Below are 16679 nucleotides of genomic sequence, written 5' to 3' on the forward strand. Positions count from 1 at the left end.
TTGACCGTACAGCTTGTGGATGCAAACCTAATGTTCAGACCCTTCTGCATGGATTGCAGAAGTTCCCAAAGAACTTAAAAACTGCTTAAAAACACCGAATGTTTCCCTCCATCTCCTCCTGCCCGCATAGACCCTCTTGTCACAGTCTGAGAAATACCTGGCGTGCAGTGGGCAACCAGTAGGCTTTCTGCTGGAGGTTTGTACAGAGGAGTGACAGAGGGCAGCTTGGCAAATGCTCAGAAGCCGACATTAACTTGCTGGAGCCCGGCATGGGACCTTGTGTTCAGCAGAATTCTTCTGACCTGTCTCTCTGCATGCCGAGCTAATCAGCAAACACCTAATGAGCCTGCTCTAAAGAAACAGACCCTCTCACAACCTACTTCATTTTCATATGTTCTCTGGGGGTGGAGAGACAAGACTTCATAAGGACTGATGATGCTGCAAAGACCACAATAATGATAATTAACTTGCTGAATTTAGAAGATTATGCTGTTAATTAGTTGCAAAATAAAGATAAGTAATAGAGCAGCAGATGGTGGGATAACACCCAGGAGAAGGAGGGTTATTACTCTGATGAGCTTTTGTGGCAGATATGAAATATGAATCTGAGTTTTTCACAAATTGTTTCTGGAGAATATTATCTTGTTTCTGGGAGCTCTTGATGATGATCTAGTCCTACCAAATTTTGACAGATGTGGTGAGGATTTGTTTTCAAGGATAGACGTGAAAAATAAAACCTTGCTAATAAAGACTTTAAAAGCTATTAAGCTATTTGGAAATATCACTTTTAGTTTGCCTCTGATAACCAAATAATACCAAACAAACCTTGGTTGTCATCAGGTTTCCCCACATAATAATGCTCATGTAGATTTATTCTAGTATTTGTTTCAATAAACTCGTTTTTTGAAGCGGAGATTCTTCCTCTATCTGGGGTAGCTATCTCAGTACTCGCAGGAAGTACAACACCCATACAGTATTTTACTCCAGCATCACCTTCTAAAATATGAAACCTTTTGAGTGCATGAGCTGGGTATCTCCTGGTGAAACTCTGTAGATATTCCTCACATTTCTGCATTTGTGGATAATTTTAATTGTAGCTATTAAACTTCATCATGTTTAACAAAGCATTTCTAGGAGTTTGTAGACTCTAGTTTCGGAGTATTTTTGTGGAGGATACTTACATCATGGTTTGCTTATGCAGTCACAAGCAGAGTAGATCAGATACTGACTGTTTAAATGTTTATGCACTACTGCCATGAAAATTAGAAGTTAAGTTGTTACCACTGAACTTAGATATTCAGACACTTGAGTTGGATGAAGTCTGATTTTTACTTCTCATGGCTCTGGAAGAGGAGTATAGATGTGCTAAGTTGCTGTGTCTTGGTTGAGTAATTTTTGAGACTAACTTTTAGAAATCTCTTGGTATGATGACTTGATATGAGAGCTTACCCTTTAAAACCTCAGTAGAAGTTAAAATAGACGCGTTGTAACTACATAGTTACTACTCATTTGTTCTGTCACTGCTGTCGTGATTTTGACTCTTGGAAGTTTGTCACATCCCTCTAAACAGCAAGTTATGAGACCAGAATACGTCTAAAATAATTCAGATAATAAATGAAAATGCATTGTGAAAAATCAGATCTTAATAACGTATGGAAAGGATATTGGAGAAAACTGTCATATTAATACTAAATACTTGCTACTTTCATTTAAAAATACTTTTTAAAAAGCTCTTTGGAAGTGATGTGTCTCTCTGGTAGTCCTGGTGGTAGCTTAGAAAATTTTACCATGTAATGACCAGGATTAGTTAGAATGTAAAGGAGGAGTCATCTTATCAACATTACAATTGTATTTGGATCCTAGAGCTAGGTTTTCATAACTTTAGTTAGACAGTTAGAAAATGCTTGGGTCTTTCTGTGCTTGTTTAGCTGGAGACAGGGATTGAAATTTTTTTGTTGGCTTGTTTTGCCAAGGTGAAAAACCTTCCTAATGGAAGGTACAAGTTGATTCTTCAATTTATTTGAATGCTGTAAAGAAAGATGTAACTACTAAAGGGCTTAGGATTTTCAGAGTACTGTACATATACAACAAATTACAGGCATATTAAAAATGTGTGTCATCCTGCCCTCATACCTGCAGCTCTCCTAAATTCTTCTTCTTGGAGTGAGCACTGGGGAAGTTACTGTAAGTTGTGTGCTTCTCTGAAAGCATCTTCTTCATTCTGGGAAACTTACAAAACTGGTAGAAAAATGAGAAGTGGAACATCATTTCATTAACACTGAATTCTGATGTACGCTTTAACAGTCCCTGTTTGGGGTCACCTGTGCATTAACTTCAGTCTAGAGCAGTCACTATGGAAGAGACTACAGAAGTCACTGGCTAAATATTATGTCAGAGCAAGCCAGTAGAGGAATGTTGGGGTTTCTCAGTTCTCTTTCTAGCCCTCGGATGGGATATCTGCTGCTGGTGGTTAGATGCTGCCGCCAACTCTGTGGATTTGATAGTTGATGTGACTTGCTGCATTACAGACCTGAAGACTTTTTGCAATTCTGACAGAGGTCATCTGCAGTCTGTTGTTCTAATTTTAAAACAGGATGCAGGAAAACCTGTCATCGTGCAAGGTAGGAGAGAGCTGTCCCTATATTCCAAAAACTTAAATATTGAGAGACATTGAACACTACAGTTTATAGAGAACACCTGCATACGTAGGTGCGAGGTCTTACGCTTATTTTGAACTGGCCAAAGGCAGCCTAGCTCCAGCGTTTTTAAGATATTCTGTTAATATTAGTACTTTGGCAGTACCTGGTTTATATTCCAAAATATGGTCATACAAGTTATCAGAGTTTTCATAAACTGTCATGTATTAAGTAATTAATATTTTTCCTGAGGCTTGTATTAGATTTTTTAAAAAATTCAGTGCTCATTAGAAAAACATTCTTTAATACCATTTGTCTGGTAAGGCAAATTCTTGAGTAACACAGAAAATTTCATTATAAATTATACAATATTAAAGAAATAAGAAAAAATGTGGAATTGCAAGCAGTTGTATCTAGTGAAAGTTGGCATGACCTTTTGTCACTTAATATATTCTACTTGAAACAAATTCTTAATCTTATCTGTTACAGTTTTAATGGATTCCACCAAAAAGTTGAGTGAAATAATTTTTAAAGGGTAGCTAAGAAAATGCTTTAAAATACTCTATCAAGTTGTCAGTAACTCCTGAATATATTATTTACAACTGAAATTTTAAATTACTGTTGTCCATGATGGCTGTGTGCAATAAAGGAAGAACTTCAAATATTTCAGCAATTTTCCAGTGTATAATAGCATGCCGTAACAGTTACCTTGCACATTTCTACGTAAATAAAAGCTAATCTTCACACACAACTTGAAGCCTGTTATTGTTTTGTGCATTACTGAGATGTTTCAGCAAAGACCTTGGCTTTCATAGAATAATTACTCACAGGAAGGTTTGTAGAGTTGTGTATTTGTGTAGACCATGAAAAAGTGGAGACATAACAAACTATTTAAAACTAGATAGAGAACACTGGAATTTTTAAAACGGAGAGAAGTTTGTGTTCTGCTTTGCAGCTGTTTTGCCTTATGTGTGGTTTTGTTTCTGATCTGCGTTTTCCTTAGCAACTTTGTTCATAGTCTTAAAGTCATCTCTTTGTGGGCACAGTTCATCACAAAGGAGGCTTTCTGTATGCTTCTGCATACAGCTTACCATCCTCCTCTTTCTGAGATCCTATGTAAAGCCTTACTGCTATTGCCATGCTCGCAAAAAATTGTTACCTATTAGTAGGTATATGTCTAGATCCCTGTTGAAAGCCTGTAAAAAGAATTGGCTATTTCAGAGTTGGAGTTCCTGTTTCCAAAATGAAACTAGCTACTAATATAAAGCATTAATAAGTTCTCAAGTTAGCATGATAGAATATTCTTTTTTTTCTCTCTCTTTTTTCTGTTTGTTTTTTGTTTTTTTCCTGCTTGCAGAGGTTGAAAGCAGCCTTGACCCAGCAGCACCCTCAGGTAACAAATGGAGATACTGCCAAGGGCCATCCAAGTGGGTTGGTTAGGACTCAGTCAGAGGAGCCACGACCACAGTCACTACAACAACCTGCAACTTCAACAACTGAAACACCGGTATGGCAACAGAGTGAACTTCTGCCCCTTCATTGTTAAGCAAAACCCCCTTTTTTTCTTTACTTTTGTTTTGTAAAATAGAGGTTAACATGAGCTACAGACTCCTCTTGGAGTCAGTAGTTCAGTAGTCAATTTTCAAGATTTAAACCTCGATGTTTGGTTATTTTGTGGTTACTTTATAATTAGGATTTATTTTAAAAAATAAGTAAATCCTAACACACACACACACAACAAAGCCCTGCCAGTGTTTCATTTCTAAAAAGCTGATTTGAGTTCCCAGGTATTTTTTTCTACTATTAACTATCAATTTATACCAAATCTGTATGCCAACTGATACGTGTTTGCAGTTTTTAACTTAAAATAAAACTTTCTTACTGTGCTAGACTGCATGTGCAGGTGCACTGGTGAATGTGTCATGGAGACAGTTGTATTCTGTCTGTCCTACCACTTGAAAGGATGTTGAGATCATTATATTGTCATTATAATTCATTAGATCTTTGCCTAGGGTCTGTCTACAGCTGTGGAAGGAGTATAATGTATAACTTTAAATACTGACATGTTTTGATCCTGTCATCATATGTGGGTGGATATAACAGAAGTTGGTACGCAGTGGTGGGGAACCCATCAACAAGTCAGAAATCGTTACCTGGAGATTCAGGAATCAGTGACTCGGCACTGACTGCATTTGTCAAAATGTTTTCTATATTGGGCATAAACAGTTGTGTAACGGTACAGTTGTGACTAGGTTTGTGGAAAGGGTCAGAAGTAGAAAATTTATTTCCTGCTAAATGTAACTTTAAAAAAGCCATTTGGGGTAAAAGTTTTTTGAAGTTTGTTTTGTAAATACTTGTGCCATCAGAACTGTTAGTGTCTGAGAGACTATCTAAAGAAGTAGTGCTTCCAGGCTTGATTCAGTTGCCAAGTGTAAATGTAATATAATTTCAACTCTTTGAAGCGAGTCACTTCTTTTAGTGCAATTTTAAAGCAAAGCTAGAGCCGTGATTAAAACGTTACACGTTAATGCAACGTGCTAAGAAGTGTAAATACAGTAAAAGATTTTAAAACATAGCTGTGGAGTTAAATGACGTAGCTTTCCACAAAAGAGATGCGTGTAACCCAGGTGTATTTAGAAATGTTGTGAATGCTCTTCTCAAGACGTATTTATACCTGTACTGTAGCTTCACTCATGAATAATTTTATACTGATAACTTTAATACTTCTTACTGTTTTCAGGCATCACCAGCTCAGCCTACGCCACAAACACCAAATACAGGTGGTCGTCGAAGAAGAGCTGCCAATGAAGACCCTGACGAGAAAAGAAGAAAGTTCCTGGAGAGAAACCGGGCTGCTGCTTCCAGATGCCGACAGAAACGGAAAGTCTGGGTGCAGTCGTTGGAGAAAAAAGCTGAGGACCTGAGCTCGCTAAATGGCCAGTTACAGGTATCCTTTTTATTTCGAGTAAAAATATGTAAGTTTTTCAATTGTTAGGCAGTGATCCTGGATCAATGGAACTTAAACTTTGCGTGAAATCTGAAATGTAGATGGTTTTATAACTGGTGGCTCAGGTCAGAATTGAAAATTCAGCTTTAATTGCATATAGCAGTAAAATAAGAGAATACTCAGATTTCAAGATGTGTAAATTTTAGGATCACGCCCTTTTGTCCTTTGTTCCATTTTAAATAACTTTCAGACTGTGATACTAAACAAGGGGGACAAGATGTGTTGGAGTAAAGGCTTATTAGCAAAGTAGCACCCTTACCTTAAAACATCTTGCTCTTAATTTGTATCACAGCCTGAGTTATTTAAATAAGATTTGGTTTGATTTCCTTTGGTTCTTTTTAACTTCACTTTTTTTCCTTTAAAGTGAATGTAGTGCTCGTGAAAGGTGCCAGATTGACATCACTGGAAACTGAAGGCCTCTTTTGTCCACAGAACAGGTACAGCACAGGCAGTGGCAGTGCAAATTTCACCACGCTGCCCTCCCAGTGTGCATAAATCCTATAGTAAGGGAAGTATACTGTAAGAGGGTAGTCTAGCCTGTATTGCCGATCATTTTTCCACCTCATCTGAGGTCGCCAGTTGTTGTAAAGTTGTCATGTGGACGCACTTTTACCCCTGTAGAACAATCCGTGACCCTTTTGTTTAAACTACTGTTAAATGTTCAAGCATAGTTTCTTAATGTTTTCCAGCAGCATATGAGAAATGGCACAACGTATTTTTTTAAAACAAAGTCTGAAAGCTTTATTTTGAGAATTACAGAAAGGAAAAATTATGTCATTTCCTAAATGAAGCATTCATTTAGAAAATGCAGTGGGAAGTATTTTGATATTAAAGTTATGCTGCTTGTTCTTTCCTCAGAGCTGTTCCACTGAGTCAGACTCACAGATCTTTTCCTTCTTATTAAAACTTCTCTTTCACACTGTTTGGTATAGAAAATGCCCTACTTTGCCCAATAGGGAAGTGGGGCATGTTGAGATTACTTTTTAATCGTGTAATCGAAATGACAGCATCGGTCATCTTCAGTTTCATGTCTTTAAAAGTATTCAGCATCCCAGCCTGTAAAATGTTAAAAAATAATACCCAAGTGCACAATGTGAAATTGTTTCCTGCGTTCCAAGAATCATGACATTATGCACCAGCATTAGGTAAATTCCTTGCAAAGATACAGTCTTCTCATACCTGTTCTCAATCTGTAGATGTGTTCCTTTAATGCAGTCACAGTCGTCGCTGTAAATCAATTAATTACAAAATGTTATGTAGCACCATAGCGTAAATAATCTGAGAAACAAGTGAAGATAGATCTATAGGAAGAAAAGCAAATAATATTTCAGTTTTCTTAGTGAAAGTAACTTTTGGTATTATGTGAGCTGCCTTTAACTTACACATACCAATTGTTATAACCAAAAAGGGTCTAAGTACCATAACCAAAATATTTCCAGATTTCCAAGAGTTAACTCAGTAATGGTGAATTCAAGAAAAAATTTTCATACAGTCTGCCAAACCCCAAACCGTTAACTGTGAAGAACAGAATGACTTGTAAAGAAAATTGAATGTCAGAGAAAGAATTAAACTGTGCTTTATGTGAAAACATTAATCAATCCTATGTTTCCATAATAATTCTTCACTTGACAGGCTAACACAGCTGATCAGCACACTGGGCAGTAATGACCCATGATTACTTACTTTATATTTAACAGTACATTTAATAAGTTTAGAGTTTTTCTTAGTACAGTTTTATAGACTGAGAGTTAGGGTTTAGTGGTTCATATTTTGTTTAATATCGAAATGAGCTGCTCGGCTGAATTTACTGAGATGTCACGTTTCCAAAAGTAGGTTAATACCAAAATGACTGCATTGCGTTACTTCACGTAACAATTCTGATTCCTTTCAACACAGCAAAGTAGCTTTCTTGTAATGTCTGTGTCAAAGCTTCTAACGTAAAGCTCAGTATTTCCACGGCTGGAAGCTCTATAACAGTACGTACAGATTTTGAAGAGTTTTACTTGGTTGATGTATATATTTTATTCTGTAGTTTTCTGCTTTCTGTAGATTAACTTCTTCCCACTTTCTTCTTTTAAACGTTTGAATGTATTTTCCTTTTTAAGCATTATTTTTCAGATTTTTGCTTAAGGGAAAATTTCCATTAGTTGCATCACACCAGTAACACGTTTAGGTTAGGTTGGCTGTCTTTACTACAGGCTTTGCTATGAAAGTTTTTTTTCATGCGTCCAACCTTTTAAAGTTTATTTACTGTTTGCTATTAGTGGACTGTATTTTGTACTAATGTGTTGTCTTCTTTATTTACCTTAAATTTTATATACCACATTGTGTTGCCTCTGCGTCTTGCACAATACAGGAGGGTGTGGTGTGCTGTATAACATATTAAGGAAGTATTGACGGTGTGTCCCCAGTGGCCATTTAATCCTATTGCAGAATCAGATGCTGAAATTCACTGTACTGTCTGTATTTGGTCTCTGTTGCTTAATAACTTTAGAGGCAAAGTATTGGTATAAGAATGGCCTGTCTTCCTTGTGAGGTCATTGTAAGTTTTAAAGGATCAGCAATGAAGTGGTGGTTTGTACTACTGCTGCAGAAGCTGCTGTAGGAAGGCTAAATTATGAAAGAAATGCCCATCAGTAAAGGTCCTTTCCCGTACAAGGGTATCTTGTTGAAGTTGCCCAAAAAGAAACTGGAACCATGAGCCAGCACTGTGCCCTTGTGGCCAAGAAGGCCAATGCCATCCTGGGGTGTATCAGGAGGGGGGTGGTTGTAGGGCAGAGAGGTTCTCCTCCCCCTCTACTCTGCCCTGGTGAGACCCCATCTGGAATATTGTGTCCAGTTCTGGGCCCCTCAGTTCAAGGACAGGAACTGCTGGAGAGAGTCCAGCGTAGGGCTACAAAGATGATCAAGGGAGTGGAGCATCTCCCTTATGTGGAAAGGCTGAGGGAGCTGGGTCTCTTTAGTTTGCAGAAGAGGAGACTGAGGGGAGACCTCAGTCATGTTTATAAATATTTAAAGGGTGAGTGTCACGAGGATGGAGCCAGGCTCTTCTCGGTGACAAACAATGATAGGACAAGGGGTAACGGACACAAGCTGGAACACAGGAGGTTCCACTGAAATTGGAGAAGAAACTTCTCAGTGAGGGTGACAGAGCCCTGGACCAGGCTGCCCAGAGAGGTTGTGGAGTCTCCTTCTCTGCAGACATTCAAAACCCGCCTGGACGCCTTCCTGTGTAACCTCATCTGGGTGTTCCTGCTCCGGCAGGGGGATTGGACTGGATGAGCTTTTGAGGTCCCTTCCAATCCCTAACGTTCTGGGATTGTGGGAAGAGCTCCAGCCAGTCCTCTATCCCCGTAAGTCACATCTACCTGTCTGTAATGATAGTTTTGGTAAATACACCTGACAAATATTATCCCATGCTTTGCTGAGTGAGGATTAATCTGGTCCCACTCTTACATACATATTTTGGATCCAGGGAACAATAGGCAGATATATAAGAACATATTGTACCCTGTGTGGTATGCCTTGTAAGAATACAGAAGTAAAAGTATCTTTTGAAAAATGGAGTGCAGGTCAAAGTACATATGCCTTCCTCCAGAAATCTTTCTCACGTTAGCACATTTTTAAATGTTGGAATGTAAAAATTCCTCTAGACAGCATGTGAGGTATATTTCATGCTTATTTAAAGAAATGTTGATGCCTACGCTTGACTTGATATCTCATTCATTAGGAGAATGTTTCCAGTGCAAAACCTCGCAATGATCTTTCTTCATGCCAACTGTTGGAGTTTTTATTCTGTATTTCTTGTTAGCCCATTTTCAACATGTTAACCACGCGTTAAATGATCACACGTTAACGTGTTTTGGATGAGATGGATGAGAACGATGAGGAACTACAGTGGATATAGGGGTTGGTTCTAACAATTCCCCTTTATTACCCAGCAGACATGGTTCTTGCTGTCTCGTGTAAGTGACAACCATGGACTGCCCTTCAGCGACATTCCACACACCATGTGTCTAGCAGACATTCTCTGTTCTACTTTCAGAAATTTCTTGTCCAGTGCATATAGCACTGCTGGCTCACAGTGTTTGTGTTAACTGTGTATGTGCTAGCTGTGTATTCAATGAGACCACCTCAACTTTTTTTTTAATATAGAAATGCTGTTCTTTTTTTTCAAATCTGCTTGAAAGTAAGAGGTTTGCCTTTTCTACTTCTGTTAGCAAGATTCTCAGTATTTGTAATACAGAATCCCAGAACGTTAGGGATTGGAAGGGACCTCCAAAGCTCATCCAGTCCAATCCCCCTGCCGGAGCAGGAACACCCAGATGAGGTTACACAGGAAGGCGTCCAGGCGGGTTTTGAATGTCTGCAGAGAAGGAGACTCCACAACCTCTCTGGGCAGCCTGGGCCAGGGCTCTGTCACCCTCACTGAGAAGAAGTTTCTTCTCCAATTGAAGTGGAACCTCCTGTGTTCCAGTTTGCGTCCGTTACAATTGACATTAATCTATAAACTGCCTTTGCAAAAATTTTTCATAAACATTTGTTTTACTTACACTGTTAAACAGTGACTTCACTCTTCTGTGTGCTGTTTGTGAATAAATTTTTTCCTTAAAATGTGGGAGATGAAGGTAGACAATTCCTGAAAACCTTTTCAGGATTTAATCACTTACTCCGCCATCATTCCTCTAAATTAATAGAGGTATTTTTCATGTTCTTGGACATTGCTGCTTCTGTAGGTTAGCAAGAAGGGTCTCAAAACTACGTCAGCACTTTTGATTTTTTTTCCCCAGTTATGTCAGTTCTGTGCAGCTGCCTGCTTGGCATCCAGGTTTGTGACTTCTCAGTAAATAATGTGGTCAACTTAGAGGAGACCGAGTGCTGGAGGCAGTAGTGTGCTTTCTGAACAGCCCAAGGTTTCAGAACGTGTAATACCAGCTCATAGTGATTTTTGTGGCATTTTTCATTGGGCTTTCTTCATTGCAGCCTTTTTTGTTTTCTTTCATTAGAAATGACTGCGAAGGCAGATTTTTGTTTCTTTCAGCTCTTGCTTTTGTTTGAAATATGAAGTTTCTAAAAGGCATATTTGACACCATAAAATACCTGAACAGAAAAGTAGCTGTTAATAGTTCAAGAGGATTTTGGTAGTAAAAAGGCTTGATATTTTTTGTCTCCTAAATGGAGAGGACACGACACAAAAATGAACTTTTCTTTAAGGAATCTGGTATTTTAGTTTACATTATTTATAATCTGTCTTAGTGTACTTAAAACTAATAAATTCTGTTCATAAAAATTGTTTTCCTTCCTTTGGAATCCTTTGAGTTGTTGTAATTCACCTCTTCTCCGACTGCATTGCCTTCTTTCTAGCTTGCAAGTAAATAGGTTGACTTTCTCTGGGTTTTTTTTCCCCCAGATATTTTTAGTTGCAATCCAATTCTCCTATGTTTGATTTTTTTTCTTTAACTTGCCCCCAGATTTATGAACACTTGCATTTACCAAACAGTTATGTCGTGTGTGGTATATTAAGCTAATGTGTAAGGGTTCTTGCAGTTAAGGTAACTTCAAGTATCAAAGGATTTATATTTCAAATAAAATAACTCATGAAAAGCATATATTGTGACAAGGTATGGGGATCACAAAGCATTGCAGATAACTTGATTCTGTAGATACATAAACATTTTTCTACTATTTAAAGTGAAAATGGGCCTATCAAAATGCCATACCATTCTTAATGTGGACTGTCACGTATAACGCGGTTATGTATTGCTTCTCATCTCTAGATATCAAACTGCTTTACAGGGAAGGTAAGTGTCGCTGTCCTCCACTTTACAAATGGGGAAATTGAAGCACAAAATAGTAAAATGACCTTACTCAAGGTCACCCAATAATGGAAAGGCACAGCCTGGAAATGAACCCAGTCACTGGATTCTGCAAGTGCTGTCTCCTAGGTTACACTCGGCTTTATTGACATAAACGGACGTTTCAGGGTTTTGCCATTATTATCAATGATTCCTTCGTACCCTGTGTTTATCTATTGTTGCCAGAAATAAAATTTAATACGGAAATCAACAAAAAATGTGTAAGCTATTTTCCAGTATGTGAGGTTTTCTTTTTTGAACTCCAAGTACAAATATAGTCACCAAAAACCATTCTGCGTTGGCTGATTTTTTAAATTATTTTTTTTTTTATATTGGCTGCGGCATCCGTTAAAATGTGGGTGGTTAAATGTAGGTTTACTCTGAGTAGAATTCATCACAAACCTTGCAGAAGAGTCTTAGAGTAGCTGGATCATGGGAATGAGACTCTGTGTAGACTCTGCATCTGCAAACTGAAAAACCTATGTTGTATTTTGCAAAAATGCATTTCCTAGTTAAAGAAAACCATAAAATAAAGTTAGCCAAGTTTCACCTAATCTTTACATACTCTGAGAGAAAAGGAATGTATGCATTTTTGTAATATATATGAAATGGAAACTTCTTGTATTATTTCTACCTCTAAATGAACAACTGATAATCCTATAAAACTTAATACTTACCTGCAAAATGTGTGTAGTTTTGAGCCTGGTAAAGTACATAACTTTCTTCTCCTTTAGAATGAAGTCACCCTGCTGAGAAACGAAGTGGCACAGCTGAAACAGCTTCTTCTGGCTCATAAAGATTGCCCTGTAACCGCCATGCAGAAGAAATCTGGCTATCATAGTGAGTAATGTTCCATTACCTATAGCCCTAGGCTGCATCAATGAAATACTGCCAGAGTGAGCTGAATGAACATTAAAATTGAGAAGTGCAGTTCTAATATTGCATTAAAGATTTTTTTAAAAAATCTTGAAGGTTATTGGAAGACAGCAATGAATATGTGATACATGGAGATATATTTTTAAGTCCTTTCACTTGAAGCGTTGCGTAACGTTGAAGGTTTTATGTTGGTTTAATAAATGCATATGATGATTAGCGTTTAAGGACTACCAGTTACTACACCTGCTTTGGAAAATATAATTAAAGTATTAAGAGCACATGATAAACCATTTTTTATACTTTATCTTAGCCTAGTACAGAGAAAGGTCCTTGTGGGTTTTTTTTCTTCATCGTAATGAGATTTCAGTGGAGGTAATATAACAGCTGTCCTCATTTACCATAACATCCAGGATCAGTCAAGCCATTAAAATAATCAGATGCAGGTTCATGGCTTCTACTGTACAATGTCTTCTAGATTGTTTTGATTTCCACATTATTCCTTTTCTATAAACAAGGTATTTTAAAAACCAGTTCTAATACTGAAGGGAATACTGAGAGTTTCAGTAGCATTTTTTTTTCCTAATACATATTTTGACTTAAAGGTGCTCGTTTGATTTTCATCCTTCCAGCATTTTAGAGGTTAATTATGCTTTCCTGACTTGTAACTTCAGTTTTGGGTATGCTACGCAGTGCCAGAACCAGCTGCTGCTACTGCAGAATAAATGGCCAATTTTGTCCATTGTACACAAATTTGTTACAAATAACTGAGCTGGGAATGCATTAGGCAACATTCATAATATATAACCCACAGCTTTCGTTTTTATGATTTAGTGATATTTCAGGATATTTGTAAATGTGAAGATTGTTTCTGCCATATGTAGCCACTTCATTTTAATTTGCCAGTGTCAGTAATTCAGGAGAATAAAGGAACATTTTGTATTGCATGCAAACAGATCCTCAGGTGCTTGCGATAAAACTTAATGGCCACCATCTTTACTTGTAGTCATTGTGAGCAATTTCATCAGAACGGGCAATATTTTTTAATTTAAAAGATTCAGGAGCTTTAGAAACTCTCTGTTGCCGTATATATTTAGAATACTGATTTTGTCAGTTTTGAGCTTATAAATTTTGGTCCTTTGATCTCCAGTCATTTTGACAAGACGAGAAGTAGCATCTTGGAGTAAATTGGAACAGTATAGAAATATGTTTGGGATTTATATTGACAATGATTGCTGCAGGGATGAGGCCATTATGGCTCCCATCTGACAGAAAACATAATTTCATACGGAAGCTACTAGAGGATAACATTATGCATGCAAGGTTTAAAAAAAAAAAAAGCCCAGAAAACTGTGTGTTTCTTGAATTTTGATGTCTTGAGGATGCATGTTCCTGAACTGACATGAAAAATATTTAAACATAAGCCCTGAACTAGCAAACTAATGACATGCTAAGGATTTCTCTGCTAAAGAATTAATGAACGGCCTGCTTAGTAATCCTTATTTTTTGCCCTCGGAGAAGGACTGTAATGTTCCTAATTTACTAAAGAGTGCAAAATTAATAAGGACTAAAATACTAATCAGTGGAAAAAACCTACATTTTAGGGGGAAAAAAAATAGTAAGCAAGGAGATTGGAAGCATAGCTCACCTAGTTCCTTGAAAAGTCTCTTGAAAGTCAAAGTTCAACATGACTGGTATTTGTAATGCCACCCCTTGGAAAGGATTTTGTCGTGTTCCCTCCTTGAATGAATATTGTTAGGAAAGCATATTGGCTAGGTTACTTAAAGGCAGTACAATTTATGAGAAGAAAAAACCGTGTCAGTTAATACGTTCATGAAAGGGGGTATTCATAGAAAGTATTTTTAAATAAACATATTATGTTCATTAGTGATCTAAGTCGAATTGCTTCGAAAATGCATCGAAAGGTTTCACAGTCCGTCTCTGTGGAAGAAATTGAAGACACCAGATTACAGAGCTCCTGCAGTGCTGAATATTGTGCACTGCTGAGACAGTGCTAGTTTATACCATGCAGACTGTGTTTTAACAGCTAAGCCCACAATTTAATGGGTTTTCATGTATGATGCACTTAAATAGGCACAAATGATCTATTGCTTTTCAGGGTGTTTTTGGCACCTACTTACACATTTTTACGATCTTTTGGATTTCCCAGGCACGTTTTTGTCTCTGGCCAAGTGTAAAGTACAACAATGCACATACCCCTTTCTTCTTCTCAGATTGTTCTTGGGATCGTATTTTCTTTATTTAAAAAATCTTGTGTCTTATTCAAACAGAGGTGTTACCAAGACAGAGTAACCAGAAAAATGGTTATTGCACTTTGAGGCAGGATGGATGAATTCCTGTTGCAACGTTTGAATTTTCAGCCATTTAATATTTTTATATTTACCAACGAAGTATGCTGCTGGTTCTGAATGCATCTCTGAATGCTGGGGGGTCAGGGAGGTGGGAAATGTGCAGTGTACAGGAGAAATCAAAATGCTGTTCATTTATTCTTCATTTTAGCTCTTCTGTACCAGATTATTTCTAGAAGCCTTCTGTAATACTCATATAAATTTTCTCAGTCTTTTTCTGGTCTTGGAGCAGGAAAAAGGTGAAAACTTGAAGAAAAATTGTGAAAATTCGAGTTTAAAAAAAAAAAAGGTGGTTTAAAAAAGGTGGTTAAAAAAAAGGTTTAAAAAAGGTGGTAAAAGGGGTGGTTTAGATGTTTTTCAAAAAGACAACGTGATATTCAAGAATATTTGTACAAAAATAAATACAAAGGAAGATAAATAGAGTCTGTAATATAGGTGGTATTAAATGTGATTTTTTTGGTGTTCTTTCTCTAGTTGATTTTAAAGAAATGGTAGAAGGTGGCTAACCAGTTTCAGACCTTAAACAATGGGAACCACTCAAACCCTTATGTTCCTACAGCCTGCTCTGGACAGGTGACAGCCCTTCAGTGACCACAAGGGTCAGTCACAACGGCCAACTCCCTGGAAATGAGCGTTTCTAGCCTGAGTCCCTCTATAGCCCGTGGATGCCCTGATGAGAATTGCCATGAGGCTCCTTTCTGATTATCAGGGGACCAAAGGGAGCCCTGGATCTCGTGGCAGTTCTTGCATTCTCACTCCTGTTTTGGTCAGTATTGTCCTGCTGTGGACTGAGATCCCTCTTTGTTTGCTTACCTTACTGAAAGCTATTGGTAAGCAATGCTGAGAAGCAAATAGCAGCAATATTTGGCTATGGTAAAAAGGTATTTTTAGTACATCCTCAAAAGCCTCCTCTGTGCTTTGGTATTTTAAAAATCTTTTCTATAGCTCAGTCTAGCCCGTGTTGTGTTCATCGCCAAAATGGCTCACTCATGACGCAGCCTGCCTAGGATCTATGTAGCCTTCAGGAAAGTTCACGTGATGTAGATCAGTAAATTCTCAACCTTCTAATGTACAGCATATGTTCCTTCTGTAGATTCATTTCTCATTTTCCTTGGTTTGAGGCAAAGCTGGGAAAGCCATTAAAAAGTTAAAACACCTAGGCTTTTTCCTACAGTGTTAGCTACATTATGATTTTGCTGTGTGCCAGTTACACTCCTCAAACTCCAGTCCTGTTCCTGGCAATTTTCTGGTCCTCTTTGAAAAAAATAAACACATCTTTCAGAATTTAAATGTGTTCTTCTAAAAGCCTCTGCTCTTTATTCCCAGTCTTCAGGCTTAAGAAAACAAGTCAGTGAGATGACTTTAAGTCTCTTCTGTATTCACTGAGTAGATTTCAAATGTCAAACTTTATTCAGTTTTTGGCCGCTACTCCTGTAACGTTAAGGCCACGTAAGAAAGGATATTGAAGGAAATCTAAACAGCTCTTCTTCAGGGTGGCACCTAACTGCTCAATATTACTTCATAGTCATTGCAAGGATTTGTGCTTCTAGTCAAATTTATGACCATAAACTGATGTTAGGTCTGTGTCTTATAATCACCTGTCTGCTGTAACCTTCTGCTTCCCTCTAGCCCCTGGCATCTGGAAACACCTGAATCATGTGCTTTTGTCTGTTAAGCACATTGTTTGTTCATCTGCTCAAGGATACAAAACTTCTGTTGCACGCTGGTGATGATAATTGTTCTCGTAAGTGTTTCTTCCATTGCGAATATGGTCTTCCCAAGCCCGTCAGTGTCAGAAAACCAAGCCTTTCTCCTGTTCTTTACCGCTGTGTTATTAGCACAGACATTGCTTCAGAGTGAACAACATGTACGTTAAGGGATACGAAACAATGGAAGACCTTCCTTCTCTGGCTGGAAGATAATCACCTACTTACTTCCT

At 37.8% G+C, this 16679-nt stretch overlaps 1 protein-coding gene across 2 annotated transcripts in view; it reads left to right on the plus strand.

Moving 5' to 3' along the window:
- The window catches only part of ATF2 (activating transcription factor 2), a 42861-nt gene that overhangs the window by 23106 nt on the left and 3076 nt on the right, over window positions 1-16679 (plus strand). For both annotated transcript variants that reach the window (XM_010194726.1, XM_010194727.1), the window contains 3 exons: window positions 3994-4143; window positions 5377-5583; window positions 12233-12338. In XM_010194726.1, coding sequence (XP_010193028.1) covers window positions 3994-4143; window positions 5377-5583; window positions 12233-12338 — 463 coding nt within the window. The remainder of the gene's footprint in view (window positions 1-3993; window positions 4144-5376; window positions 5584-12232; window positions 12339-16679) is intronic.

The sequence above is a fragment of the Mesitornis unicolor genome, unplaced genomic scaffold (assembly GCF_000695765.1).
Source record: "Mesitornis unicolor isolate BGI_N332 unplaced genomic scaffold, ASM69576v1 scaffold5391, whole genome shotgun sequence".
NCBI lineage: Eukaryota > Metazoa > Chordata > Aves > Mesitornithiformes > Mesitornithidae > Mesitornis > Mesitornis unicolor.